This window comes from Protopterus annectens, chromosome 7.part0, assembly GCF_019279795.1.
Source record: "Protopterus annectens isolate FY-2018-M chromosome 7.part0, PAN1.0, whole genome shotgun sequence".
Lineage (NCBI taxonomy): Eukaryota > Metazoa > Chordata > Ceratodontiformes > Protopteridae > Protopterus > Protopterus annectens.
In genome coordinates, this window is record NC_056739.1 from 607,874,083 (window position 1) to 607,901,690 (window position 27,608).

Sequence of the window (27,608 nt, forward strand, 5' to 3'; positions counted from 1 at the left end):
GTGGGGTGTCACAGATACGATGCCCTTATTTATGAGATGCGCAATGTAGAATGCCTTTCTTACCACTATGGATACATGGTGATCAAAGTTTAGATTGCTATCAACCTGTGTTCCCAAGTCTAGCACCACTGAGTTTGAGCTTAGAGGGGTGCTGTCTATATCATAATTAGCAGGGGCTACTTCTTTGCCAAAGGGGATAATAAGACTTTTTTGTGTTAAGTTTTAGTCTGTGAGTTTGGCACCAATCATTTGTCTGCGTCAGCCCTTTCTGTAATATGCTAACATTGTTGGGGGACTCTATGATTATGCCCAGTTTACAGTCATCTGCAAACTTGGTAAGCCGCAGGCCATCTACCCTCGCCTGGACTTCAGAGAAATTGATTCCAAACAGTAGAGGTCCCAGCACAGATATTTGCAGTACCTCACTGGTAACTGGTCTACTGGTGGATGTGGACCCCCCATCTTTGACAGTGTGCTTTCTGTCAGTATGCCAGTTGGCTACCCATCTAGTAATGTATGGGTTAAGCCCCAGTTCAGAGAGTTTCTGTGTGATACCTGAATGGGGGAGTGTGTCAAAGGCCTTGGCTAAATCAATGTAGGTGTTATGCACTATTTTACACTCATCCAGGACTTTGGTGAGATTCTGAAAGAAGTCCACCAAGTTTAATAAGAAAGATCTACCCTTGATGAAACCAAACTGGGTCAGTTCAAGAGTTTGAAGGTTGCCTATGTCTTTGTGGATAAGGTCCATGGTTACTCATTCCATGGCCTTGTAGATAAGGCTGGTTAGGCTTATGGGTCAATAGTCGATAGAATTCACAAGGTGTAGGAACCTCATAAAATCCTTTGCCCAAGACTTTATCTTGCATTCCTGGTTAGGCTTAGGCACCTAACATACAGCATTTAATCAGTTTACTTACAGTAATACTGGGAAGACACAATATTATACTAATATGCTTATAAAAATCCTACCTTTACGGTGATGTGTAACCTAAAAGAGAGCAAAGGCAGTGAACAAATGTAGTGGCCCAGAGTGTAAAAATCACACAGACTCATATGATTATGTACCTTAATTAAAGCAATGTTCAGGACTCACATAACTTGAGGAACAACTGACAAGGATGATAAAACAATGTGCTTGTGATTTTAGTATAAAGGATGAATACTTCAGTGATCACTTGTCCAGCTGTTCATGATACACGCATGTGTATAGTTTGATTCAGATGCTGATTGCCATCCTGATAAAACACATACAGAGAAAATACGTTCCCCCATAGTACTGATGGTGATTTCATTTCTCCAGATGCTTAGGTTTTTTACATACCTTTGTGGGAATAGTCAGCATTCCTATGTCAGGACATGATTAAAGTCCACAAAATCACTATTGTTTTAGTCCTTGATGTTACCCAAGAGTGCTCTTCGCAGCACACACAATGTACCCAGAATTGCTTCCTCCTGCAGTTCATTTGAATTTATGTGTATTGGTAATATATTTAAGTATGATTATAAATTCTTTTTAATTAGTCCTGTTGCTCCTGCTATATATTTAAGTATGATTATAAATTATTTTTAATTATTCCTGTTGCTCCTGCTACTACAGGGACTATCTAGGTATCTTTCTTCTACATTGCTCTTGATTCGGCTTGCAAATCCTGGTATTTTCTGACTTTATGTTTGTCTGTAGGTAAGACACTGTAATTACGAGTGTAGCAATTTCAATAATCAATGTTACTTTGTCTTTTCTTCTTGGACTTCACTGTCTGGTTTTCCTGCATCTTTCTTTTTTTTTTTTTTTTGAACTGTTGTTAATGAGTGTTCCTGATGCCTGACTGTCACAGATCTTCTTTCATACAGTCCATCCACCTCTTTGCTAGATGTCCTCATTTCCTCTTACTTTCTTCCTGTCTGTCCCAAATCTTCCTCACCAGATTGTCTTCTGCTTTTCTACATATGTGCCCAAACCATGGTAATCTGTTCTCTTTGATCTTTTCTGCAGTTGGAGCTACTTTGGCTTCTGCTTTTATGTCCTCATTTCTTCGCCTGTCCCACAGTGTGCATCCTACAACCTTTCTCAGGCACTTAATTTCCATTGCCTCTAGCTTCTTCAACTGTTCTGCTTTTAATGCCCAGGTTTCTGTACCATACAGTAGTACTGGTCACACCACTGTCTTGTACACTTTACTTTTCAGCTTCTTTGGCATTCTTCTGTCATAGACTGCACCTGATACTCTATGCCAGTTAGCTGCAGCCCCTCTGATTCTAGCTTTGACCTCTTCATTCAGACTACCCTTCTCCTCAACTACCCCCCAGATACTTGAAGCTGTTTACCTGTTCCACTATCTTCCATTCTGTCTCTATTCTCAGCTTTTTCTGATTTCCCCAATTTGCTGCCATTACCACCATCTTATCTGTGCTTAGTTTCATCCCATGTGCCATCAGATTTGCATTCTATTCTCCTATCCTTTGCTGAAGTTCTAGCTCAGAGTCTGCCTGCACTGCCACATCATCTGCATACCGCAGATTTGTTGATCTGTCCCCTCCAACCTGTTTGCTAATGTAGTCCATCATCAGTATGAACAGCAGTGGGCTCAGAGCTGAACCATGATGTACACCCACTCCCACTGGGAACCCCTCTGTGAGGACGAACACTGTTCATACTTGAGTCATTGGGTCCTTGTATGTAGTCTGCATTAATTCTACCAATGTTTCTGGGACTTCAAACCACCGCAGTACTGCCCAGATCAGCTTTCTTGGTAACTTGTTGTATGCTTTCTCTAAGTCTAGGAATGCCCAGTTGGATTCTCTTCTCATCTCTAGCTTCTTCTCAAGTATCTGTCTCAATGCAAACATCGGGTCAGTTGTGCTGCATCCTGATCTGAATCCAAACTGCTCATCTCCCATCTTACATTCTACTACTCTGCGTATCCGTTTATCAATCATCCACTCCAGAGCATTCATGCAATGTGATAGGAGGTTGATGCCTCTGTGATGCCCACAGTTGTGGATGTTCCCTTTGTTCTTGTACACTGACATGAGTATGCTTATTCTCCAGTCACCTGGGATACGCCTTTCTCTCCACACTGCCATTAGTACCCTCAGGAGCCATTTCTCCCCTGTCTCACCCAGCATTTTTATCATGTCTGCTGTAACCTCATCTGAGCCTGCTGCTTCCCCTGACTTCATCTTCCTTAGTGCTGTTCTTACTTCTTCTAGGGTGGGCTCCTCTTCTTCTTTCATCGTAGGCTGTGTCTGGGGCAGTACAGCTTCTGTGGGGTTTTCTTCATTTAGAAGCTGCTGGAAATGCTCTTTCGATCTGCCTTTGATGCCCTCTGGACTGGTGAGCAGGTTGTTGCTGGCATCCCTTATGAAGGGTGTCTGACTATCTTCTTTATCTTTCTGTCTTTGCCTTGCAACCTGATATAGTTTCTTTGTTCCCCTTACTGAGTCACTTTCCAGAAGTTGGTACAGTGCCTCTGATGCCTTGTTCTTTGCTATTGCAACTTCTTTCTTAGATTCTTTGTTAGCCAACCAGTAGTCCTTCTAGCCTGGTCAGTCTTTTCTATCTTTCACTTCTTCCTGCACTCCTTCTTTCTTTTGATGACTTCCTGGACTTCTGCATTCCACCACCAGCTTTCCTTATGTACCTTATTTCCATACCTGGCTCGGCCACATATCTTTTCTGTAGTCCTAACACATGCTGTTTTAGGCGCTACTATTCTTCTTAAACTCCACATATTTCCTCCTCTTCTTGGGGTGCTAGAGCCTTGAGTAATTCCTTGAACTGTTGTACTTTCTCTCCAGTCAACTTCCAGATCTCCAGACTGGTCTTTGTTGACCTTAGAGCCTTCTCTGACCACTGCTTGCAGCTGATTGTGACAACTACTGGTTTATGCTGTGGGCCGACTGTTTCACTGCGGATGATTTTGCAATCATGGATTCTACCCCAATGCCTTTTCCTTACTAGGAGGAAGTCTACCTGAGTTGCATGTTGGCTACTCTTGTATGTGATCTTGTGACTGTCTCTCTTTCTGAACCATGTGTTGGTTACTATCAAGCCATTTGCCAGACAGAAGTCTAGAATGGCTTCTCCTTCGTTATTCCTGACGCTCCACCCATGTGGACCCAGGCAGTCCTCATATCCTGTTCTGTCTGTCCTGATATGTGCATTTAAGTCACCCATTATCAACACCAATTCATGTTGTCCTGCTTTATCTAGTAGGTCCTGCAACTGCTGTCTGAATGCACTCTTTTCCTCACCATTACAACCCTGCTGTGGGGCACAGGCTGAGGTTATGAATAGTGCCCTGTCCTTACACTGGAGTCTGACTGCCATGAGTCTGTCATCAATTCTGATGATATCCCTTACTGCCTTCTGAAGCCTCTCTCTCATCACAATTCCTAAACCATTTCTAGCCTGCCCTCCACCTGAGTAGCAGACTCTGGAACCCAAGCCAAGTGGCTTTGCTGCACTCCCCTTCCATCTCATCTCTTGGATACACAGGATGTCCAGCCTCCTCCGTGTCATCATGTCATCCACTTCGAAGCTGCACCCTGTCAGTGAACCTACATTAAGCGTAACAATTCTCAGTTCATGTTTGACAGTGGGCTCAGAGCTGAAACCTGGTGTACACCCACTCCCACTGGGATCCCCTCTGTGAGGCCGAATACTGTTCATGCTTGAGTCATTGGGTCCTTGTACATAGCCTGCACTAATTCTACCAATGTTTTTGGGACTTCAAACCACTGCAGTACTGCCCAGATCAGGTTTCTTGGGACCTTGTTATATGCTTTCTCCAAGTCTATGAATGCCCAGTTGGACTATCTCCTCATCTCTAGCTTCTTCTCAGGTATCTGTCTCACTGCAAACATTGGGCCAATTGTGCTGCATCCTGATCTGAATCCAAACTGCTGATCTCCCATCTTACATTCTACTATTCTGTGTATCCATTTGTCAATCACCCTCTCCAGAACTTTCATGTAATGTAATAGGAGTTTTATGCCTCTGTACTGCCTACAGTTGTAGATGTCCCCTTTGTTCTTGTACACTGGCACAAGTATGCTTATAGGATCATAGGAGGTTACTAGGCTAATGGACCTAGGGCCCTCACAAGCCTAGCCAATAGTTTATCCCCAAAAAAATTCCCTCAGTCAGCACCTTTTGCTCAAGTCAGTGAGGGACAAAGGTGGAACCCCTGGGACACATTTGTGGTTTCCCATCCACTCATCAAGGTTGCTCTTGAAGAGGGTCAGCTAGGTACTCTGTTTTGACATGTATGGGAAGTCTATTCCAGAAACAGAGCAGCCTCTGGGAGACAAATCTGTCTCTCCAGCAGATTTTGTTGATGCTGCATATTAGATTTAGGCCTATCAAGCAGGTAATGCATGAGGAGTTAGACTTATGGATGTGGAGCATCTGTAGGAGGGCTTTGTAGGCAAGACACAAATCACCTCTGAGCAATCTGTATGATACTGAGTAAAGTGATTATTCTACAGTCATCTGGGAAACGCCATTCTCCTCATACTGCATTTAGTACCCTCAGGAGCCATTTCTTCCCTGTCTCACCCAGCATCTTTATCTTATATGCTGTGACCTCAAATCGACTATTCACCACTGTGTATTCTGGCTAGACATTCTCACTCCTGGGATGCTAGTCAAAGATAGCTAATGGTGGTAAGGCAGGATGTCCTGCCTTATTCTATCAGGCTGGCCATTACATTATATTTTTCTTTCTGACTTTTTAGTAGTGTTGCCCTTTACATGTAGTGACTTCCATTGTCAATCAAGTTACGAGTAAGATTGGTTTAACACTTCATTAAAAAATATCAGAGTACTGTATAAATGTTAGAAATGGTCTTTTATAATAATATATGTTCTCATATGCAACCCAAAGTGTAAAGAAAAAATAGGTTGTTATGTGGATGTGGTTGGTAGGTGTGGATTTCAGTTTAGCTTCCAGTTTTATGATTTTTGCATTGTTACTGGATCCTACTGCTCAACTGCCCAGTTGTATGCTTCATATTATTTTGGAGTTTTTCTCATAACATTTGTGGTTTTCTGGCCAATCACTGAGGATCAAAGTCACTGAATAATGACATATGTTTGAGTTTCATACTTCATATCCATCAGAAAATGCATAATAACAAAAATCCTGTTATTCTGACAACTTTTTAAGTTTTTAAGAGTGACATTTAAAATCTGTGCCTATTTTGGGGCCTTTGTCCCCCAGTTATTTTAACTTAGTCCAGATTGCTTGTGCTAAGAGGTTGAAAGGTATGCCAGACATATAAAATGCTTTTGAAACCATTTCCATTTCTTGGAGAAATAGGTTTTTAGGTGGTTACTAGACAGACAGTCCAGGAGACCACTGTGGAGTCTAGCCTAAATTCTCAAGACCTCTGTCTGGTTAAGTGTCTTGTTCACACAGTAGGAAAGTGGAGGTTGAGGGAATCAAACTGTGGACTAGAGAGACCTGCTCATAGCTTTAATCTTATTGTCTGGAATTTGAACCTAGGACCTCTGAAATCCAACGCAAGAATCATGCCCTTAGCTCAACAAGCCAAACATTTTTTTTCTTAACACTTACTGCATGCATTCCTGCTAAGTCAAAATGTAACTTGTGTGTGTTTTTTTGTATTTTTTACCAATAGGGTAGTGACAGTTTGAAACGGGAGTCACAGGCTGTCCGTGAAGCCTTGAATATCTACAAGGAGCATGCAGAAAATTTAGTGAGAGAACGGGACAAGGCAGTGGAAGAACTGCAGAGCTTCAAACAGGTTCTTCTTTGCACTTCACTTAATGTTGCAAGTCACTGAGCCTGAAATTAATTTTGCAGAAACAGTATGAAGTTTTACATGAGAACCTTTACTGGACAAAAAAAGCATTTGTCCAGTTAGTGCCTTTCATCTTGGGTATCGGCTGTACTCTAAACTGAATAAATAAGTATATAACATGGCCTTTTGGTTTAAATGTGTACCTACATTTTTATCTATGTTGCAAGAAACATTTCTTTATCATATTCCATTTCTTTATTTGACACTGTGCAACTTCAGACCTAAATTTGATGGGGTTGTAAGACCCCCTCCCCCACCGTAAGATCTGAAAGAAGATTCTAAAGATTGGAAGAACTGTGTTTTTGAAATAGACAAGGAGACTAAGTTCCTTCCTTCAGCTTCCCCACCCATCATTCCTTTCTTTGCAACAATTTTGAGGCTCATGGCATCCAGAATGGATTGGCTCTGGGTCCCCATTTCTTTCCCTAGAAATTCCTGAATGTGTAATAGGGGTAGAAGGCAGAAGAGCCTTTTCCTACTTATGGAGCAGGCTAAGAATGGTAGTCTGGAAGCCTGAAAGAATCCTGATTCTGCTTCTGTGACAAAGAAGAAGGTGAATACCCTTTACAAGCCCATGGCTGAATGAAGCAAGCCCATCACCAATTACCCTGTGCATTCTCTTCAGTTCAGAGTAGGTCCCAGAGTGAATAACTTTTTATTATTATGCAGGGAAATAATGAGTCCAAAGATCTAGAGAGATGTGGCAAAAAAGCATACTCCTGTGCCATACTGGAATGTAGGGTCCTTGTCTATTCATCTCTCCTATTCATTTGCTAGCACTTGAAAAATCACTCAGGGCTGCTTGCATATAGGCTTATGGAGAATCTGATTCAGATTCTTCCTTATGGCCTGTGTGTGTGTGTGTGTGTGTGTGTGTGTGTGTGTGTGTGTGTGTGTGTGTGTGTGTGTGTGTTATATATATATATATATATATATATATATATATATATATATATATATATATATATATGTATGTATGTATCTTTCCCATTGTCTTTTCTAATCTTCATTGTGATGCTGTGTAGCTCAGGCACGTTTGTTCAGGGTGGTACGTCTCAAGAAAGAAGCAGGAAATAGTATTCTGCATTTCCAGCTGAAAGGGAAAGTTTTATTTGGCCAGACCTCTTAAGACATGTTTTATGACCTCCTATGAAGGAAGCAGACCTTCATCTCGACAGTGGATTATTATAGTCCTCCTGTACCTTCATTCTTTTCTTCTTCCAGACCCAGTTAACTCTAAAAGAAGAAGCAGAACCATTCAATAGTTCTGCTGCTACTGTGTTGGTGAATTTACTCTGGAAGATGGCCCTGCTAATCAAAGTACAGTAGTCCGGACTTTGATTGACCTAGGCTTACCATCAAAATGCATTTCTCTGAGTTTGCAGTAATTTGGAAATACACTGCCAGTGTCCTGTTAATGCCAGACATGATCATAGACATCCTTTTCTTACAGTTATTATCTTCTTCAGTAGAAAGAAATGGTCTGCTAAGAGACTAATCTGTTTCAGCTGTCCCATTCTACACATAAGCTACTTCACTGACTACATCTGGTGCTGCATGGTGACTCTCCCAGGGGTGCAAGAATCAGCTTCTTCAGGTCACTTGGATGGTGTCATTAAGCAGAATGCAAGCTTTGAGGTCATCACCGTTTAAGGTCCACAAACAGATTTTCCGTAGTTTGCTATCCTTGAACATTCTTCCAGTATAAAAGTTTGCCATTTGGAGTTTCTTAAGTACAGGCAAACATACTGAAGTGTTGGCTGCACTGGCCAAAACCTTGCAGGAGAGGAACCTCCAAGTGTTGCCTTAGTGTGCCAGTTATTGCTTAGTAGCTCTACTGAGGAACTCCCTGGAAGCATTCATGCAGTGAGGGCTTATATAGTGGCATTGCCTGAGGGCCTGACCATAAACTGAGAGAAATCCTCTTTTACCTCATTTCAGAGGATTGCTTTCTTAAGCACTGAGATAAATAATCTTCAGGGCAGGTAATTCCTGCCCTAAAAGAGAACCATGGGAGTCATGACTGTGGCAACGTGATGATCCATTGCAGTGTACAGACAAAGACCCTTCTGCATCTTTGGATATGATGGCTGTCACAGCTGTTGTAGCACCGTTTACAAACACGAGGCTGCTGCTGATGCAATAAACTATGAGATGTCAGTGTTTGTAGAATTCCCATACAAGGAGGGAGAGGTTTGCAGTTTCCAAGCAAACCCATTCCTGGTGTATTACCTGTTGCATCATTTTTTGCCTTCAGATATGTAGATGTAGATATATATATATATATATATATATATATATATATATATATATATATATATATATATACATATATATATACACACACACATGCGTGTCTGTATATATGTGTGTATGTACGTGCATATATATATATATATGTGTGTGTGTGTGTGTGTGTGTGTATGTATGTGTATATATATATATATATATATATATATATATATATATTGTATATGTATGTATATAGATAGCTATAGATAGACATATGGATATCTACATGTGTGTGTGTGTGTGTGTGTGTATAAACAGAAACAGTATTAAAAGTAAGTAATGATATTTACCAGTTGCTGAAAGGTGTAATGTTAAACAGCTTAAGGCTCCTGTACTTCTGTATTATTTGTGTTTTGGGTAGCTAGACTTCTGCTGGATGTTTATTTAATTATCAACATTGTTCCCTTACAGGAACATCATCTTCTGTTCACTCAGACTAACGAGGCCAACCAGAGAGCAACTGACTCCATCCGTGCACAAAGTGAGCTGTACGACGAGCTGGTTGATCTGCGGGGCAAGTACAGCGAAGTCAGCCTGGTAAGCATAGGATGTCAGGAGTAAAGGTTACCATCTGCTGTGAAGGAAGACTCACAGGAGATCTTCATGAATCTGTGTGATATGTGTTTCTTGATTGTGGCAGTATTCTAACTATGATAATACTAAAATTGTAGTGGCAGTACTGCTTTGTGCCAGCCAGTCTACTTGAGCCTAAACATCATTTCTAGTTTCTACAGAGCCAGGTTATGGATACATTATTTAGAATTTTTGAGAAAAGTCTGTTTTCACAAGAAGACAGCTATGTAACAGGCTTCCCTGGCTTATGGTAGCAGTAAGTGAATATGTGGCAGTGCAGCAAGATCACCTGAAGAACGAGTCCAACCTTGAGATGGAAGGTATAGAAGCAAGCCATGTACTCTGCACTTTTGTACATTCTGATCTCCAAACCTAGCCATGGGAAAACAAGGAAGAAGCACACAGATTATTTGTGTTTATATGTGTATATTTATTTATTTGATGCTTAGTACCATGGGCAGGTTGAATGTATGTGGACACATATATTACACATGTAGTTTGCAAACAAAAACTGCCCAGTAAAGACCTGTCTACACATCTGTGTTTATCTGTGTATGGGTCCACTTCTAAATTTCAGAGCCTGTAATACTGACATTCAAATTCTTGAGATGAGAAAACTGACAACACATAATCGTAAACAGCTCAAGTTTCCCTGAGCAAGTAAACACTTGGCCAGCATGTAAAAATATGCCTTTTTTACCCACTGTAGTTCATCCTGGAGTTGGGGTATAGATATATATATATATATATATATATATATATATATATATTTATATATATATTTCATTTCCAGGTTGATTACCGGGGAAGTCCACTGGGCTCAGAGAGCCCATTTTCAGTGGAGGCCCGGGGAGAAGAGCTTCATGACAAAGAATACAGATTAAGATTGAAAAACAGTAACAAGAACAAGTTACAAATATATGAATTCAAAGCAAAGCATAAGCAATTTAGACCATTGTGGAAAATCTTTCCTTGTACAGAGTCATTTAACATACAGTCATGCATATAGAGTAAAAAGCTACTGCGGTGGTGGTGGTGCTGCAGTAGTGTTGTCGCCTCACATTAAGACGTTGTGCCGTTTGATTCTTAGCTAAAGCATCTTCTGTGTGGAGACATGCGTGAATGGGTGTACCTTCGTTGAAGGTTGTGCGTCAGAGCTGGCAATTAGCGGGCTGGAGTTCCGCTGTGGTGACCCCTAACCGGGAAAAGCCGAAAGACACAACAACAACATAGTTAATATCTTTGGGAAATAGCTTTGAAAGGATATAGTAAGTTATATTGTTTAGGAATGCAGAAGGAAAACCTGCTGGGGCCAAGAGCTTAACAAGAACTTAAGTAGGGTGAAAGCACATACATTTCCGTTTGGAGGACAGGTAGGTGAATAGCTGTGATTTAAAGTTCTCTCTGTTTGGCAGGGTTCTTAGTGTTGAAGAGAGAGAATTCCATTTCCTACCTAGGGAGTAAGAAAGAAGAAGTGGCTGGCAGGTCTTTTAGGTTTATGGATCATTATTAAGGTCGATCCTCGGCTGGGGTGCCTTCTGTGCGGAATCTGCATGTCCTCCCTGTGGTCGCGTGGGTTTCATCCGGGTTCTCCGGTTTCCTCCCACATCCCAATGACATGCTGTAGGTGGATTGGACACTCTAAATTGGCCCTAGGTGTGAGTGCGTGCGTGTGCCTTCTGTGGAAGGTTGGGCGCCGGGCTGGCAACTCGACACCGTAAAACTCCACTGCCAATCATGAGCGGACAGGTGATGCGCTGTGGTGACCCCTAACCAGGAAAAGCCGAAAGAAGAAGAAGAAGAAGATCATTATTAAGTTTTGGTTTTCTGATCTTAGAGATCTATTAGGGGTGTAGGGTGGAAGGATGTTTGTCAGAATGGGGCATTTTGTTGGGTACAATAGGTGTTTGTGTGCAGTGGTAAGTTGGAGGTAGTCTAGGTGGTTTGGAAGTTCTAGCCAGTTCAGAGATTGGAGGAAGAGGCAGTGATGGGTAGAATTGTTGGCAAATCTGGAGATTTTATTATAGCAGTTTTCAAGTTTAGAGGTGATGGAAGATGTCAGGTTTGTTAGTAGAGGGGCTCTGTACAATAGGGAAGGCAGAAGGTAAGTAGTGTCCAGGGTATGCATAGTGGAGGAGGAGAGGAAGCGATTGTTCCTATATAGCATCACTAACATTTGGTGCCTTTTATTTATGTTTTGTTGAATATGGATGTTGAACCTGAGATGTTCATCTATTTTAACACCTAGGAGTTTGGCAAAGGGGACAACTTTGATGGGGGAGTTGGTTAGGCTAAGAACTTGGAAGGAATTTTTGTCGTATAAGAAAGATTTTGAGGGAGGGAATAGGATTATTTTAGATTTGTTTGCATTGAGAGAGAGAGGTGATTTTGGTGCATCCAGGTCTCAGTAGTTGAGAAGGCGGTTTGGGTTTTAGTTAGCAGTTCAGGGAGGTTAGAGGCAGGGCAGACTAAAGGTTGAGTCATCAGCATATTGAATGACTTTTGCGTTAGGAATAGTGGAGTGGAAATTATTGATAAAGATGTTAAATAGCATAGGTCCGAGGATAGAGCCCTGAGGGATGCCAGTTAGGGTTGGTAAGAAAGGAGAGGTGGCTTTATTCCATTTGACAGCCAGAGTCCTATCAGACAGGTAACTTGAGAACCAAGCTAGAGTGTTTTGAGAGATATTAAGGTTTGAGAGATGACAGAGATGGTGCTTGTGGGAAACAGTATTGAAAGCTTTAGAGAGATCTAGAAGTACTGTAGATACTAAGTGTCCGGAGTCTCAGGCTTGATTGACAGTTTCTAGGAAGGAAAGTAATGCAGTCATAGTGCTATGTCCAGGGCAGAAGCCATGTTGGGTATGGGTAAGGAGTTGATTTTGGGTCAGAAAAGGCATGAGTTGGAGATGAATACATTTTTCCAGTATTTTGGAGATAAGTGAGAGTAGTGCATTTGGGCGGAAATTTGAGATGCCTGTGTTTTTGCCTCCCTTGTGGAGAGGAAGAATAAAGGTGGAACGCCAAAGTTTGGGGATGTAGGATTCCTTTATGGATCTATTGATTATGATGCTAATTTGGAATGCTATTCCATCAGCAGTTGATTTTAGGAAGGAGGAGGGTATGTTATTGGGTGCATTGGAGTAAGGTTTAAGTTTGGATAGGAGTCTTTTTATCAGAGTAGTGGGGACAGGTTTGAGCTCGAACATAGGAGGAGAGTTATTGGGGGACTTAGGACTAGGAAGTTGGAGAGAAGAGTTATTGTTGGGAAAAGTCTTGGTCAGGTTAGATATAGAGTATAAAAAAAATAGTTAAATTGTGATGCTAATTCGAGGTTGGATTTACTTGGGTCAGGGCAGGGGTTATTTTTGGAGCCTGGGTTAAGAAGTGAGTTTATAGAGTTTCAAAATTGCTTAGGGTTTTTGTATGGTTGGATTGGAGCTTTTATGTCATTGGTGATTTGCTTTTTTGTGAGGTTATGGAGCTGTGTGTATTGGAGATGGGTCTCAGGCAGTTTATTATTTTGGAAAAGCTTCCAGAACTTATCTCTTTGATGCATAGTTTGCTTTGTTTCTTTAGATAGCCAGGGAGTACTAATAGTTTTTATCCTTTTGTGTCTTAATGGGGCTAGGGAGTTTAGAGTGTCCAGGAAGGTAGTATTGAAGTAGTCTATGGCTTTGTCGAGTGGAAGGGTTTTGAGAATGTTCCAATTCATTTGTTTGAAAATATTGGAAAAAGATTTGAGGTCAAATTTGCTGAGGTTGCATGTAAGAATGTATTGATGCTGATGAGGGTTAGAGGTGGTTGCCCGGTGAATAAAAGCTGGGAGGTGGTCACTAATGGTGTCAGCTATAGTGCCAGAATTGGTGATTTTGTTAGGATGGGTGACTAAGATTCAGTCAAGAATGGATCCTGGGGGATTTGTTTTGTTGGGTCTGGTGATGGAGGGGATTACTTGAGTAAAATTATAGAGGTTAATGGATAGGAAAGGTAAGGGGCTGTTGATTTTATTCCAGTCGATGTTTATATCACCTAGTATGTAGGTTTCATAGTGTATTTCTGTTGAGGCCCATAGGAGTATATCTTCAAGGATAGTGGTGTTACTGGGTGAGATGTATAAGGCAATGACGCAGATGCGTTTTTATTTATTTTTAGTAGACCGGCTGTTAATTCTTTGTTGGGGAATTGAGGAATAGGATTTGGAAGGGGAATTAAGGTGAGAAAATTAGGGTATATTAAAGCTGTGCCACCACCTTTTCTATTTAAGCGGTCACGTTTAAGAGTGTGAAATCCAGGGGGTAGAATTTCAGAATCAGAGATGTGGGGTTTGAGCCAGGTTTCAGAGATGGCTATGATGTCGGGTTGGTTGTGGCTTAGCCATGCTTGGAATTGGTGTATTTTATTATTGAGACTCTAGGCATTAATTGTGAAGTATTTAAGAGTATTGTAGGGGGAAGGAGGAGAAGAGGGAGGAGGAGGGTTGTTGTTGATTATGGGTGGCTGAGGTCCAGGGTTGGGATGGATGTCTCCTGCTAAAAACAGGTTGCTGAAAGAAGTAATTTTTGCAAGTTTGGATTTGTGTTTTAAGAATATATGTATAGAGAGAGAAAGAAAAACAATAAAGGCCCAAGCACTCGCATATAATATGCTTTATGTTGCACTTAAATCTTCAAAACAAAAACATACTCTAAGTAATGGTATTGATGCAGTGCCAAAAGTGTATTCAAAACATAACTCAGACTCATCTGCACCTGAATTTGAGCAACCTTTTTCTTCCACAAATGTCTTTCTTCAGACCTAGTCACAAAGTCAGCATTTAATAAGGCGTGTAGTAAAGCAGTGTAGTGTAGTACATCTCAGAGTGCCTGTTGAGGGTGGTCTGTTGGGGTGTTGCTGTAATAAGTATTCTCCATGTTTCATGGAAATAGCAGTCAAGGACCCAAAGTTACTAACCAAAGAAAGCTGTTCAGGCACAGAATCAACCTGTTTGAATAAGAACCAGTCACAAAACAATGGGATGAGTTTAGAGCTGGTGGGTTTGCCTAAATCCATACCTAACCAATGAAGTCCAAGGATTTGTTGCATCTCTTATAGTTGTTGATATCATTCATAATTTCTGGATTTTTCTTGGTCTCCAGTGGGTTCTTTAGCAGCCTTTTATTCTTTGTTTATTTAGTAGCTTGTGGATGCTAAGATCTTCACTTTCGAATTCTAAGAGATAGGCTGTTTTGCTTCGTTTTGATTGAGTGCTTCCAAGGGACTGCAGCAATTTGTTATGTTTACGTTTTTGTTTGATTGACAGGTCCTTCTTTAGTCTGACATTTTATATTTGGACAGTGGTAGTGGGATTTTCATTGTTAGTTTTGAGATAACACTTGAACCTTTATTGGAAGGCTGTTTTTACTCTACTGCTCTATTTTTTATCAGAGTCAGACCTGTTGTGGTAGAGCAGAAAATGTGTGAAGTTAGTGTGCATCATCAGATGTTTCTGGATTAAAAGTAGTGGGTCATTTTTAATTTTTACCCTTCTAACTATCCAGAGTGATTCTTCTTTTTTTAATTTAGATAGAGAACTGAAACATTGGTTGTATTCCTTGTTCTAAGGCTAAAAGTAATGTTTTTATATGACCAGATAACATTCTAGGCTGTTTTCTCATCAGTGCCAGGTATGTACTGTCTGTGCCACTACTTAAACTGTTCATCCTCAGCCTATCCACAGGTTTGTCACTGATGCCTAGAGAACAGCCATTGTGACTTTGGTACACAAGGATGGCCTCACTATAGACCCAGGTAATTACAGACCTATCAGCCTTACCAGTAAACCCATGTAACATATCATAGCAGAACTCCTTTAGGCAGATGGGAGACTTAATTGATCTAGATTGCACTTAGTCTGGTTTTGTGAAGGGCAGAACCTGTCTCCTGAACCTAGTAACCTTCTTTAAAAAGGTTGCAGAGGCTGTGGACAGTGGTGACTCTGTGTACACTGCTTATCTTGACCAGGCCAATACTTTTGACACTATCGCCCATGCTGGTATTATTGAAAAGTTATACAAGCTTAATATAAACTCCTACATGTTCACTAGATTGCAGACTAGCTTTACAGCAGTTACCAAATAGTGAACATTACTGGTACCATCTCTAAACATAAAATTATAACTAGTGGGGTTCAGCAGGAATCAGTGCTGAACACTTTCCTGTTTGATGTTTATTTTGTAGACACCTAAACCAGTATGCTTGAAGTGTCATTGACCAAGTGTGCCAATGACTGCAAGCTGGGCACTGTTACCACTCATTCACTGATACTGAACTGCTCCAAAAATGGCTGGAATACCCTTGTACCTGGTGTACTGAACAGTTTCAAGCTAAATGCAAAAAAAGTACAGATACGTATCTTTCAGCAAAAAAAAAAAAAAAAAAAAAAAAAAAAAGAATTCTTGCATCATATGTTATAAGTGATATTCCCCTTCAGACAAATACAGGGAAGAGACACGACAACTTGTATGAACAAACAACTCTCTCTCTCTCTCTCTCTATCCCTCATTCGGTCTTCTTTTTTCCATCATATTTAGGAAATCCTTCTGTCGGTCCATTAGTTTCCAAGGAAATATCATCCAAAAGAAATTATCTTACCTCTGTATTCTTCCCTTATCAAACCCATCAATGAATATAGTTCCCCTTTTAATATGTACAAATCCAAACATATTGCTCAGTTGGAAAGGCCCATTGATTTTTAACCATGTAAATTAAAGACCTTAAGTCTTTCAAATATCCTGCTATATTAACACAAACTCTCCATGTACTCAGCAGTCTGCTGTGTGCTGTGAGATGACCTGTGTCTCGCATTTTGAGCAGTGGAAGACCCAGTCGTGGAGGGGGTCAGAAGTAAGCCAAAGCTGGTCTGTGCTGTGTTCCAACATTTTCCTAAATGGATAGGGAAGAGAAAATAATACATTTATCTTGATTGAAAACTTGGTTAGCCATCTGAACCCCAACTCTAGTTGAAATAGAACTATTACCACTTGGGAAAAGGGCTAAGGGGAAAAATATAAATGTGCTCAGTTATATGCCTGCAAAATGACACCTACGGAAATCCACTGATCATCTGATGTTATGATAGCAAAGGATAAAGTGCCAATTAAATTTACACCACCAGCCAGCCAACCAGACCTAGTCATTACATTGTCAAAGTATAACAAATTAAAAATTAATAAATTCAAAAGGGGAGGAATGGCAAAAATACCTCTGTTTTCTACAACTACTGTGATGTCCTCTACATTTTCTAAAGAAATGAAGGAACTTGGGGACTCTTATGTAAAAGCAGACTAATAGGAGGTAATTTGAAAAGTTTTAAAGAATTCTAAAATAATAAAAAAGATCAAAAGCAAACACAGGGGCTTCCCACAGATAATGGGTGGAGCTGTGAGGGAGGGGCTAAACAAATTGCTGTAAACACATGCCAGCTCCAGTGGCAAACTATCATATCTGCTTCATTTGTTCTTATCCAAAAATATAATATGTGGGGAGAACCTGTAGCTGAAACTGTTCATAATGTTAAATGGCACAACCAATCAAACTACAAGTTCAGACAATTAAGAGTGAATTGGACCCCTGGAACAGGATTCTCCATGAGCAAATGAGAAACTATAATAGTAAAAACACAACCAGATATCACAAAGCAAAAGTGGATAACTACACATGAAAACAGGTATTGGTGACACTTAAGAAGTCCATGACTCAGCAGTAGTACAGAAAAGTATAGGTCCATAGGTAAGTACTAGCCATGCAGTCCCAGAGTTCGTTGAGGAGCCCAGTCCAGATTCTGAATTGTCCCAATACACTGTCTAGTTAAGTGACTTGCTCAAGACCAGACATCAGGCAAATAAAGGCTGCGGGACTCCAACCCTATACCAGAGGAAGTAGATCTTTAACAGTTCATAGCCTTAATCCTCTGTGCTAACTGCCAGTACATTGGAACATATGAAAAGTACTATGCCAGCAGTCACAGGAACCAGAAGAGGCCTAACCATATGCACCTTTAAGTGTATATATACACCTTTAAGACACACTATACCCACCATGGTAAAATGTATCTATGTTCACAAAGCATTTGATTTGTCTGTGTGTCATTGGAGATAGACAACCTTTATGCTTTTTCTTTTCCAAGAAAGTGCTTTGTGGTATTTATGGTATTTTTAGTTTGCTCCTTCAGCTCCACTTCATTTACCCCTCATGATTAATTAAGTTCTTCTGTTTTGTTTAGACAATATTAGTCTACATAACTAAATCACCTGGAGCCACTTTTTACACCATTGAGTGGCTAGTTCTGTCATAGTACTCAGTCTGTGATCCATGTTTCCCTTTCTAGAGGATATTGTGCACCAGAATTGATACACAAAGCCTTTAGTCTACACAACCCTTCCCCTAACAAGCACCATCTAGAGTAGTGCTGCTGCCCACAACTCCATTCTTAGGTGAGTTTGAGTTGGAACATCTAATATGTTTTTTTGGGAGGGACCCCACAGAGAAACATGGAGAAAATGCAAACTTCACTCGGTTACTGGGCAGAGGTCAGGATGAACCTTGTACCTTATGTATGGGAGATGAAGACCTTAACAATTTTGCCAGCAGGACCTAGTAAATAAAGCAGGATAACATGAGCTGTTGATAACAGGGGACCTGTGGCACATATTGAGACAGACAGACAGAGCAGTATATGAGGACTGCCTGACTCCACATGGCTGGGGCAACAGGGATAAAGAAGGAGAAACCATTCTAGATATCTGTTTGTGGCATAATGGTGACCAACAGATATTTTAGCACATTCACAAGATAACATACAAGAATGGCCAACAGGCAACTCAGGTATACTTTCTCCTAGTAAGAAGTAGGGGTTAGGGTAGAATCAGCAATTGCAAAGTCATCCCCAGTGAAACAGTCAACCCATGCATAAATCACAAGAGAGCAATTGTATTAGCATCAGAGGCACTCTACCAGCTTCTGGAAAGTGACTCAGTAGATGACACAAATAAGCTATATTAGGTTGCAAGGCAAAGACAGAAAGATAATGAATACAGCCATCAAAAACCCTTCAAAAGGGATGCCAGCAACAAAGTGCTCACCAGTCTGCTGGACAGCAGAGGAAGATGGAGAGAGTACTCCCAGCATCTTCTGATTGAAGAAAAGCCCATAGATGCTGTATTGCCAGAGACACATCCATGAAGAAAGAGGAGGAGGAGCCCACACTAGAAGAAGTAAGAACAACACTAAGGAAAATGAAGTCATGGAAGGCAGCAGGCTCAGATGAGGTCACAGCAGATATATCAAGACATTGGGTGACACAGGGGAGAAATGACTCCAGTGGGTACACATTGCAGTATGGATAGAAAGGTGTTACCCAGATCACTGGCAAATAAGCATTCTAGTGTCACTGTGTAGAAAAATAAATGGGACATTCATGACTGCGGGAGCTGTGGAGGTATTAAAGTCCTGTCACACTGCAAGGAAGTTACATAGAGGGTGACTGATAAGTGAAAATGCAGACTAGTAGAATGTAAGATGGGAGATGAGCAGTTCGGATTCAGATCAGGATGCAGCATAACTGACCCAATATTTGCAGTAGGACAGATAGTTGAGAAGAAACTATAAATGAGGAAAGTCCAACTGGGCATTCCTGGACTTGGAGAAAACATATGACAAGATCCCAAGAAAGCTGATTTGGGCAGTCCTGTGATGGTTAAAAGTCCCAGAAACATTGATAGAAGTAGTGCATGCTATGTTCAAGAACCCAGTGACTCAAACATGAACAGCAGTCAGTCTCACAGAGGGGCGTCCGGTGGGAGTGGGTATGCATCAGGGTTCAGCTCTGAATTCATTGCTGTTCATACTGGTGATGAACTGCTTTAGCAGGATGAGACAGAAGAAAAAGCTGCTGTATGCAGATGATGTGGCATTACAAGCAGACTCTGAGGAAGAAAGCAAATGATAGGGGAATGGAATTCAAAACTGAAAATACATGGGAAGAAAATGAGTGCAGGTAAGACAGTTGTAATGTCAGCAAATGGGGGAAATCAGAAGAAGCTGATAACTGAGAAAGAAAGGAAAATAGTGGAACAGGTTACCAGCTGCAAGCATCTGAGAGGGGCTGGATGAGGAGAAGGGAAGTCTGAATGAGGACATCCCCAGACTCTGGAATGGACGGCCCATACATGTCAAGCAGAGTGCCTCCTTGGCCCTCTTCAAATGGAACCTTGACGACTGGATGGGAGATAGGAAATTCACCCTGGGATCACGTCAGTTACCTTGCTAGACAGGGGTCCAGGGAAGTAAATATTGTGGGAAGAAATATCCAAGGAATTGTTATGGCTAGGCTTGTATAGGCACTAGGGCCGATAGCCTAGTACCAGCCTATGAAAGCTAAAATCAGGGGTGCTGCAGCTAGCTGGCATTGATTGTCAGGTGTAGTGTATGACAGACAGAAGAAGATGAAAAGTAAGGTGTACAAAACAGTTGTACAATCAGTACTACTGTATGGTACAGAAGCCTGGGCAGTAAAGGTAGAGCTGTTGAGGAAGCTAGAGGTAATCAAGATGAAGTGCCTGAGGCAGGTGGCAAGATGTACACTGTGAGACAGACGAAGAAATGAGGACTTCATAGAAGTCAAAGTAGCTCCAATTACAGAGGAGGTCAGAAAATAGATTACAGTGCTTCGGGCACATGTGCAGGAAAGAGGAAAACAATCTGGTGAAGAAGATTTGGGACAGACAAGGAGAAGGCAAGAGGAAACAAGGGCATCCAGCAGAGAGGTGGATGTATTGTGTGAGAGAAGACCTGTAACAGTCAGGCATAAGTGTCAAGGAAGGTAGGAGAGTGTCATTGAGTTGAGAGAAAGATGGTGACGGTTGACCACATGTATAAACATTGGGAAAAAGGGATTGATGATGATGATGATGTTTCATATAGATTATGTTCTGTTCAGGTAACCCTTCACTCTCCCTGTCCTTTTCTTGTAGTTCATCCAGTCTTATTTCTGCACCTGTCTTATCAGATTACAGCTCTTAAAGAGTTTTACTAAGATTACTTATTGCGGTAATTATTAGAACAATTAGTTCAGTTTGCAAAGCTTTGTTCCCCATCAAACAAATAAACTCAGTACCACTAGCTTCCATGCTGATAACCTAGGGACTTTCTTAGTTTAGATTCAGAAAAGCCCATTGACTCTAAATGTCTTCATTCTTTTCTTGATTTATACTTTGACCATTTTGTTAATTTCTGAGGCTTAAGAACCTTAATTGGAACAGTACCTTTGAGTCTGTGGTTCCTCCTTGAAAGTTAGACATATTTTTATCTAACTCTCTGTCTATCTATATAAATATATATATATATATATATATATATATATATGTGTGTGTGTGTATGGGTCCCCTTCATATGATCGAACTTTCAAAAGTTCAACTTTCATATGGCAGAGACCATATGATCGAACTTTTGAAAGTTCGAACATTCTTAATGGAGATTTCTATACAGCACAGAACGGGAAGATTTCCCTTTTCCGCACTGTAATGCGATCTTGGAGTTGGTATATATATAAATAGCAGGGGGTGTGATGGGTGCAACCCCTCATGTGGGGGATGCAGGAAGGCTTGCCTCCCTGCTAAAACCGTTCAGGTAATTTTTTTTTAACTTTTTTATTAGATTTTCGAACTTTCAAAAGTTCGATCATATAGTTTTGGCCATATGAAAGTCGAACTTTTGAAAGTTTGATCATCTGAAGTAGACCCATATATATATATATATATATATATATATATATATATATATATATATATATATATATATATATATATATATATATATATCTATAGTTATATATTTATATGTATGTATATGTGTATATATATATATATATATATATATATGGATCCTTATCAGTTGATCAAGTTTTCAGAAACTCAAAATTCGTATCAGTGTGACAATATGATCGAATTTCTGAAAACTTGAAACTATTGAATGGAGATTGCCGTACAGTGAGGATCAGGAAATTTACAGATGTTATGTGGTCCAATCTCGCTTACATTCTTACTCATGGGTTCGGAGCCAAACATCGGCTCCAACTCGGCCAACTTATTTTTCTAGCATGAAGTCTCTAATTGGCTGGGCTAACCTGGTATCCCATGTTGCACCGCTCCATAGCCTCAGATCTCATTTGCTGATCGTGTAGCTAGGACGTGGTCTTGATTGGCTGTGGCTAAGTAGCTTTAAAGCTTCTTTTTTCTCACTGAATATTGTGTTTTTTCCTTACAAAAGCTATTTTAATAGCTAATTGCTCTTGTTGTTTAGCATGTGTTGTGGTGTGAGTGATTTGTTTTGTGGTATCCCTCTGTTCCTATGGGCTAGGCCCGTTTAAATTAAAGGACCTAGTCCTCCCTCCGTTGTATAGTTTTGTCCTAATTTCCTGTGTAAAAAAGCGTTTTTTTTCCTCACTTCTGTGTGTGTGTGCGTTAGTCATGTCAAGAATCGTTTAAGTTAGAGATTCTTGTCAGTAGTTGTTAGCGGTAGTTTCCCGCCTTAACCGTTGTTGGACTAGGGTCCTATTGTTTGTTGTGTTGTGTTGTGTGCAGTGGTCATTGATATGTCAAAGGATCAAAAGGAACATAAACCCTCTGGGTTTAAGAAATGCTCTAAATGCAGCTACAAGATGTCCATAACAGATGGACATTCCGTTTGTGTATACTGCCTGGGGGCTATACATTTACAAGAGTCCTGTAGCTTTTGTTACGCCTTCAGTCCGAGGGTACTACAGGAAAGAAAAAATAAACTTATACTGAAGGGTCTTCTAAAGCCTTCCTTTAAGGAGTCCTTGGACTCTTCCTCTGGTTCACAAACAAAAGCCAAGACTTCTAAGGCTAAGAAGAGATCTCCGGCTCCATCTGTTTCATCGGAGCCACCGGAGAAGACTACCAAATTGGATTCTACCTCCTTGGCTCCCTTGTCCTCGGGGCCGCAGGAGGTAGCTGTGGTTCTTGAATCAGCCTCGGCTCCAATTCTGTTAGAGCCCATTCGGAGCCGGTCTCCTAGTGTTAGACATGGTTCTCCAGATAGGAGATCACAGTCACCTTCTCTCTCCTCCAAATCCTCCAGACTCTCTGATTTGGATGTGGATAGGGTGGTCCAGAGACTCCTGCAATTGCCTGTGTTGGCAAAATTATTTTCGGCTCCGACCCAGTCGGCTGCGGAGCCAGTCCCGATGAGTGCACCGATGTTTCCTCCTCCGAGCACCTCCTTGTCTTCGGAGCCGGAGTGTTCTGCTCTGGGTGATGTTCTGCCAGCTCCGATACCTCTTCAGGCTTTATCGGTGCCGACGTCGGCTCCAACCATGTCGGCTCCGTCCTCTGGTTTCGGAACTCGGGTTTCCTCTGTCGGGCCCGAGGGGGATACTTCGGGACTTTTGTCGGTTCTGAGCCTCCCTCTTGGTGCTTCGGCTCGGGGAACTTTGACTCCGGTCGTGGCCTCGGAGGTCGGTCGGTCCTCGGATTTGGGGGGACCCGCCTTCGAGGCCATGAGGAGCGCACTGGCCAGATCTTCAGTGACATCACCCGGATCGGTCATTCCATCCCCTTCCACACCGGCAAGAGCCTCTGATGTCCCCCTGTCGGTTGACGGCGAAGCCCCAAGGTCTGGGGATACCCCCATGAGCGGTCCCCAACTTTCTGAGGGCCCCTCGGAGTCTGTGCCTGAGGAGCCTCCAAGAAAGAAGTTGTGCAAGAGGAAGCACATAGACTCCCAAGACGAGTCTCTCACTTCTGATACCGACCTCGAAAAGTCAGAGGGGTCCCCCAAGTCGTCCTCCGATGACGTCTTTTTCTCTGACATCCTGGAGATTTTGAGGCAGAGAGGCAGCTGGTCGTCCAGAACCCCCTCTGAGGAGGAGTCGGTATTCCTCAAGGCCTTTGGGGCTCAACTCTCCACCTCCTGGGTGTCTCTACCCTTCGATGAGCTACTAGATTTGATCTGTCGAAGGGCGTGGGAGACTCCTGACTCAGTGGAACCGGTACCCAGACGCCCTAATAATTTTCTTTCAGCTCCCCCTGGGAAAGAGTTCCTGTCCAAAGGGGTTTCTGTGGATGCCATGGTGGTGGCGGCGGCCACTCAGCAGGAAGTAGCCGAGTCTTCTTCCTCCGTCCATCCTCCTAACAAGGAGTCCAGGAGTATGGATCGGTACGGGAAGTGTACCCTCTCTTCAGCGACCTTCACCTTTCGGTCTCTGAATTATCTTTGTCATTTTACTCGGCTCCAGAGAGATCTCCTTAAAGAGTTAGGAGATACTCTAATGGGTAACGTACCTGAGGCGTTAACGCAGACGGTTAACGCCCAGTTGTCTACTCTTGGCTCGATTGTCAACTCGTCCATGAGGCTCATATCTTATGCAGCCAAAGGGGCGAGCAGGGCAGCTAGCTCAGGTGTAGCCCTCAGGTGGCAAGCCTGGATGCGCCTGTGTCATTTCGCGGAGGCCTTCAAGTCTTCCTTCACTGATGCCCCCTTTGATGGGTCCTCACTCTTTGGGACCAAAGTGAAAGACACCCTCACCAGATGCGAGCAAGAGGGAAAGACCCTGTCTGCCGTAGGGGTCCATTTTTCCCTTCCATCTAGGCCTTACCCCAAGGCTCAGAGGGGAGGAAAAATGTGGTTCAAAAAGTCACAGAAGTCTTTCCCTGCCGCTCAAGGTGAGTCCCTCTCCAGAGGCAGAGGAGGGGGTGGCTATTCTGGGAGACGCCGCCCTAGGGGCAGAGGAGGCTCTCGCAATTCGGGAGACTGTGATTCCTTTCGCGGGCCTTCCTATCATCGTCCCTGATGTCTTGCCCGACTGTGCTATTCCGGAGCCAGTCGGGGGCCGCATTTCGTTGTACCTGGAAGCCTGGGCAAGTATCACTCAGGATCGATGGGTGCTTCGTATAGTTACTGGAGGTTATTCCATCCCCTTGTTATCAGACCCCCCCTCCAGCCAAGAGAATCCCAGATGTTCCACCCAGTCAAAGGGATCACGCAACACTAGAAATTTCAAAGTTGCTGGACAAAGGAGTCATCCAACCTGTCCCCTCAGACCAGATCGGATTAGGGACTTACTCAAGACTCTTTTTGGTGCCGAAAAAAACAGGGGACCTGAGACCCATCTTGGATCTCAGCCGACTGAATCGCTACGTTCTAAAGTCCAAGTTCCGAATGGTCACCCTTCAGTCTATTTTTCCGTTACTGGGAAAAGAAGTATGGATGTGCTCCATCGACCTCAAGGATGCTTACTACCATATCAAAATGGACAGGGCATCCAGGAGTCACTTACACTTCCGGCTGGGAGCCATTTCCAGTTTTGTGCCCTGCCCTTTGGTCTCACCACAGCCCCCAGGGTGTTCACCAAGTGTTTGGCAGTGGTGACAGCTCACCTGAGACGTCAAGGATTCCAAGTGTTTCCATACCTGGACGACTGGCTCCTCACCACCCCCACCAGGCATCTTCTCATTCAGGTCAGGGAAAAGACCATTGCCCTTTGTCATCAACTAGGAATTACCTTGAACTGGGGAAAGTCTGCCTTGCTGCCCTCACAGTGTGTCACATTTATAGGCGCAGAGCTAGACACCGTTCATATGCGGGCGTTCCTGCCCCAAGAAAGGATAGAGGTGTTGCAGGGTCAGGTTCGCGTGTTGTTACCCCTCAAGAAGGTTCAGGCCAGATGGGTTCTGCAGCTCCTGGGATCCATAGTAGCCACCATTATGTTAGTGCCTCTAGCCAGATTACACATGAGGCTTCTGCAGTGGCTCCTCTCTGCCCAATGGTCCTTTCAGAAACTTCCCTGTCCCATTTGATCCTACTCACCGATCGGTGCAAACAGGACCTCTGTTGGTGGCTCCGCCAACTTGAACAAAGGGAATCCATTTATTCCTATGCCACCAGTTGCCACGGTGACCACGGATGCCTCCCAGATTGGGGGGGAGGCATTATCTTGGCAGGACGGTCCAAGGCACCTGGCAAGATCATGAGGTACATCTGCACATCAATGTTCTAGAGATGGGAGCGGTGTTACTGACGTTGCAAGCACTGCAGAGCTCTCTCCCCCTAGGAACGATTGCGATTCACTCGGACAACATGTCCGTGGTGTGGTACCTGAACAAGCAAGGGGGAACCAGATCTTACCCCCTATGCAGAGAGGCCATGCGAGTGTGGCAGTGGGCAGTGTCTTCCCGACGGTTCCTAGTGGCAACGCACATTCCGGGGAAGGCCAATGTGATAGCAGACAGGCTAAGCAGATCTAGTCTGATGCCTTACGAGTGGTCCCTGAACCGCCGAGTTGCGGAACAGATTTTCAACAGGTGGGGTCAGCCTTGCTGCGACCTTTTTGCCAATCCCCACAATGCCAAGTGCAGCAACTACTTCACTCTGATCCCCCCACAGGGTGAGTCACCCAGGGATGCTCTAGTCCACGATTGGCCTCCCGGTCTGCTCTATGCTTTCCCTCCGTTTCCTCTGCTACCAAGAGTGATTCAGAAAGCCATTTCCTCGGGAAGCAAGATGATTCTAATTGCCCCACACTGGCCTCGCCAAATCTGGTTCTCCTTTCTTCATCAGTATGCAGTGGACAGTCATTGGACTCTGGACCCAGCACCAGACCTACTGACACACATGTTGGGACAGTCCCATCCCTCCCTGCGGACCCTCAGGTTGACAGCCTGGCTACTCCACTTCCATCTGTAGTCAGACTTCATCGTTTTTCACTTGAGGTAGTACACATTTTATCTTCTTCTCATAAATCCTCTACCAGGAAGATTTACTCCAGCAAGTGGAAAAGATTTTCAATTTGGGCTCAGGCCCAGGGACTGGATCCTTTCACAGCCCCCATCCCTGCTGTCTTAGATTTTTTTATCCCTACTTTTTCAGCAGGGTTCTGCTCCTGCGATCATTAAGGTCCAGCTGGCCGCTATTTCTAATTTTCATACCACTTACGAACCTTCTCTCATGGCTCATAAACTATGTAAGGCCATCTTGAGGGGTTACGTTGTTGCTACGGCCTCCTGTGTCAGAACCCATCATGCCATGGGATTTAAATTTTGTTTTACAGGCCCTGACTTCATCACCTTTCGAGCCAGCTGCCACCTGTGAATTAAAATTTCTGTCTTGGAAGACTGCATTTTTAATAGCCATCACATCAGCCAGACGGGTGTCGGAGATTCAGTCGTTGTCCATCAAATCCCCGTATTTAATCTTTCATAAGGACAGGGTTTCCTTGAGACCTAATCTGTCCTTTCTTCTGAAAGTAACCTCTGCCGTTAATCTCAATCAGTCTATTGAACTGCCAGTTTTCTTTCCTCAATTTTCCAACAAGGCAGAGTTTGAGTTTCATCAGTTGGATGTACACAGGCAACTTCGATTTTACTTACACAGGAGAAAACAACTTCGTAAGTCTGACCAACTGTTTGTGTCCTTTTCAGAAAATAGTACAGGTTCCCCTATTTCTAAGATTACAATTTCCAGATGGATTTCTGATTGCATCTCCTATGTCTATTCGTCAGCAGGCAGAAATTTACCGTTCCCCGTCAAGGCTCACTCCACCAGGGCTGTTTCCGCTTCAGTAGCTTATCATTCCAGGCTATCTTTGGATGAAATTTGTGCTGCGGCCACGTGGGCTTCTCCCCACACCTTCATTACTCATTACAAATTAGACGTGGCTTCTAGGGGCCGGGCTTCCTTTGGTTCCACTGTTCTCAGGAGCATCTTCCATTCAGCCTCCCAGGATAGAGGTGCTGGGGGGCGCTGTCCCGTGAGTAAGAATGTAGGCGAGATTAGACCACATAACATCTAGAAGTTATGTACTCACCATAACGTTCGATGTATGTGGTCTATCTCGCCTCACATTCTTACGTTCCC

General features: G+C 42.7%; 1 protein-coding gene across 1 annotated transcript in view; it reads left to right on the forward strand.

Moving 5' to 3' along the window:
- Positions 1–27,608, forward strand: part of LOC122806067 (GRIP and coiled-coil domain-containing protein 2-like) — a 1,105,805-nt gene that overhangs the window by 435,559 nt on the left and 642,638 nt on the right. The window contains exons 7-8 of the mRNA XM_044076306.1: positions 6,649–6,774; positions 9,535–9,660. Coding sequence (XP_043932241.1) covers positions 6,649–6,774; positions 9,535–9,660 — 252 coding nt within the window. The remainder of the gene's footprint in view (positions 1–6,648; positions 6,775–9,534; positions 9,661–27,608) is intronic.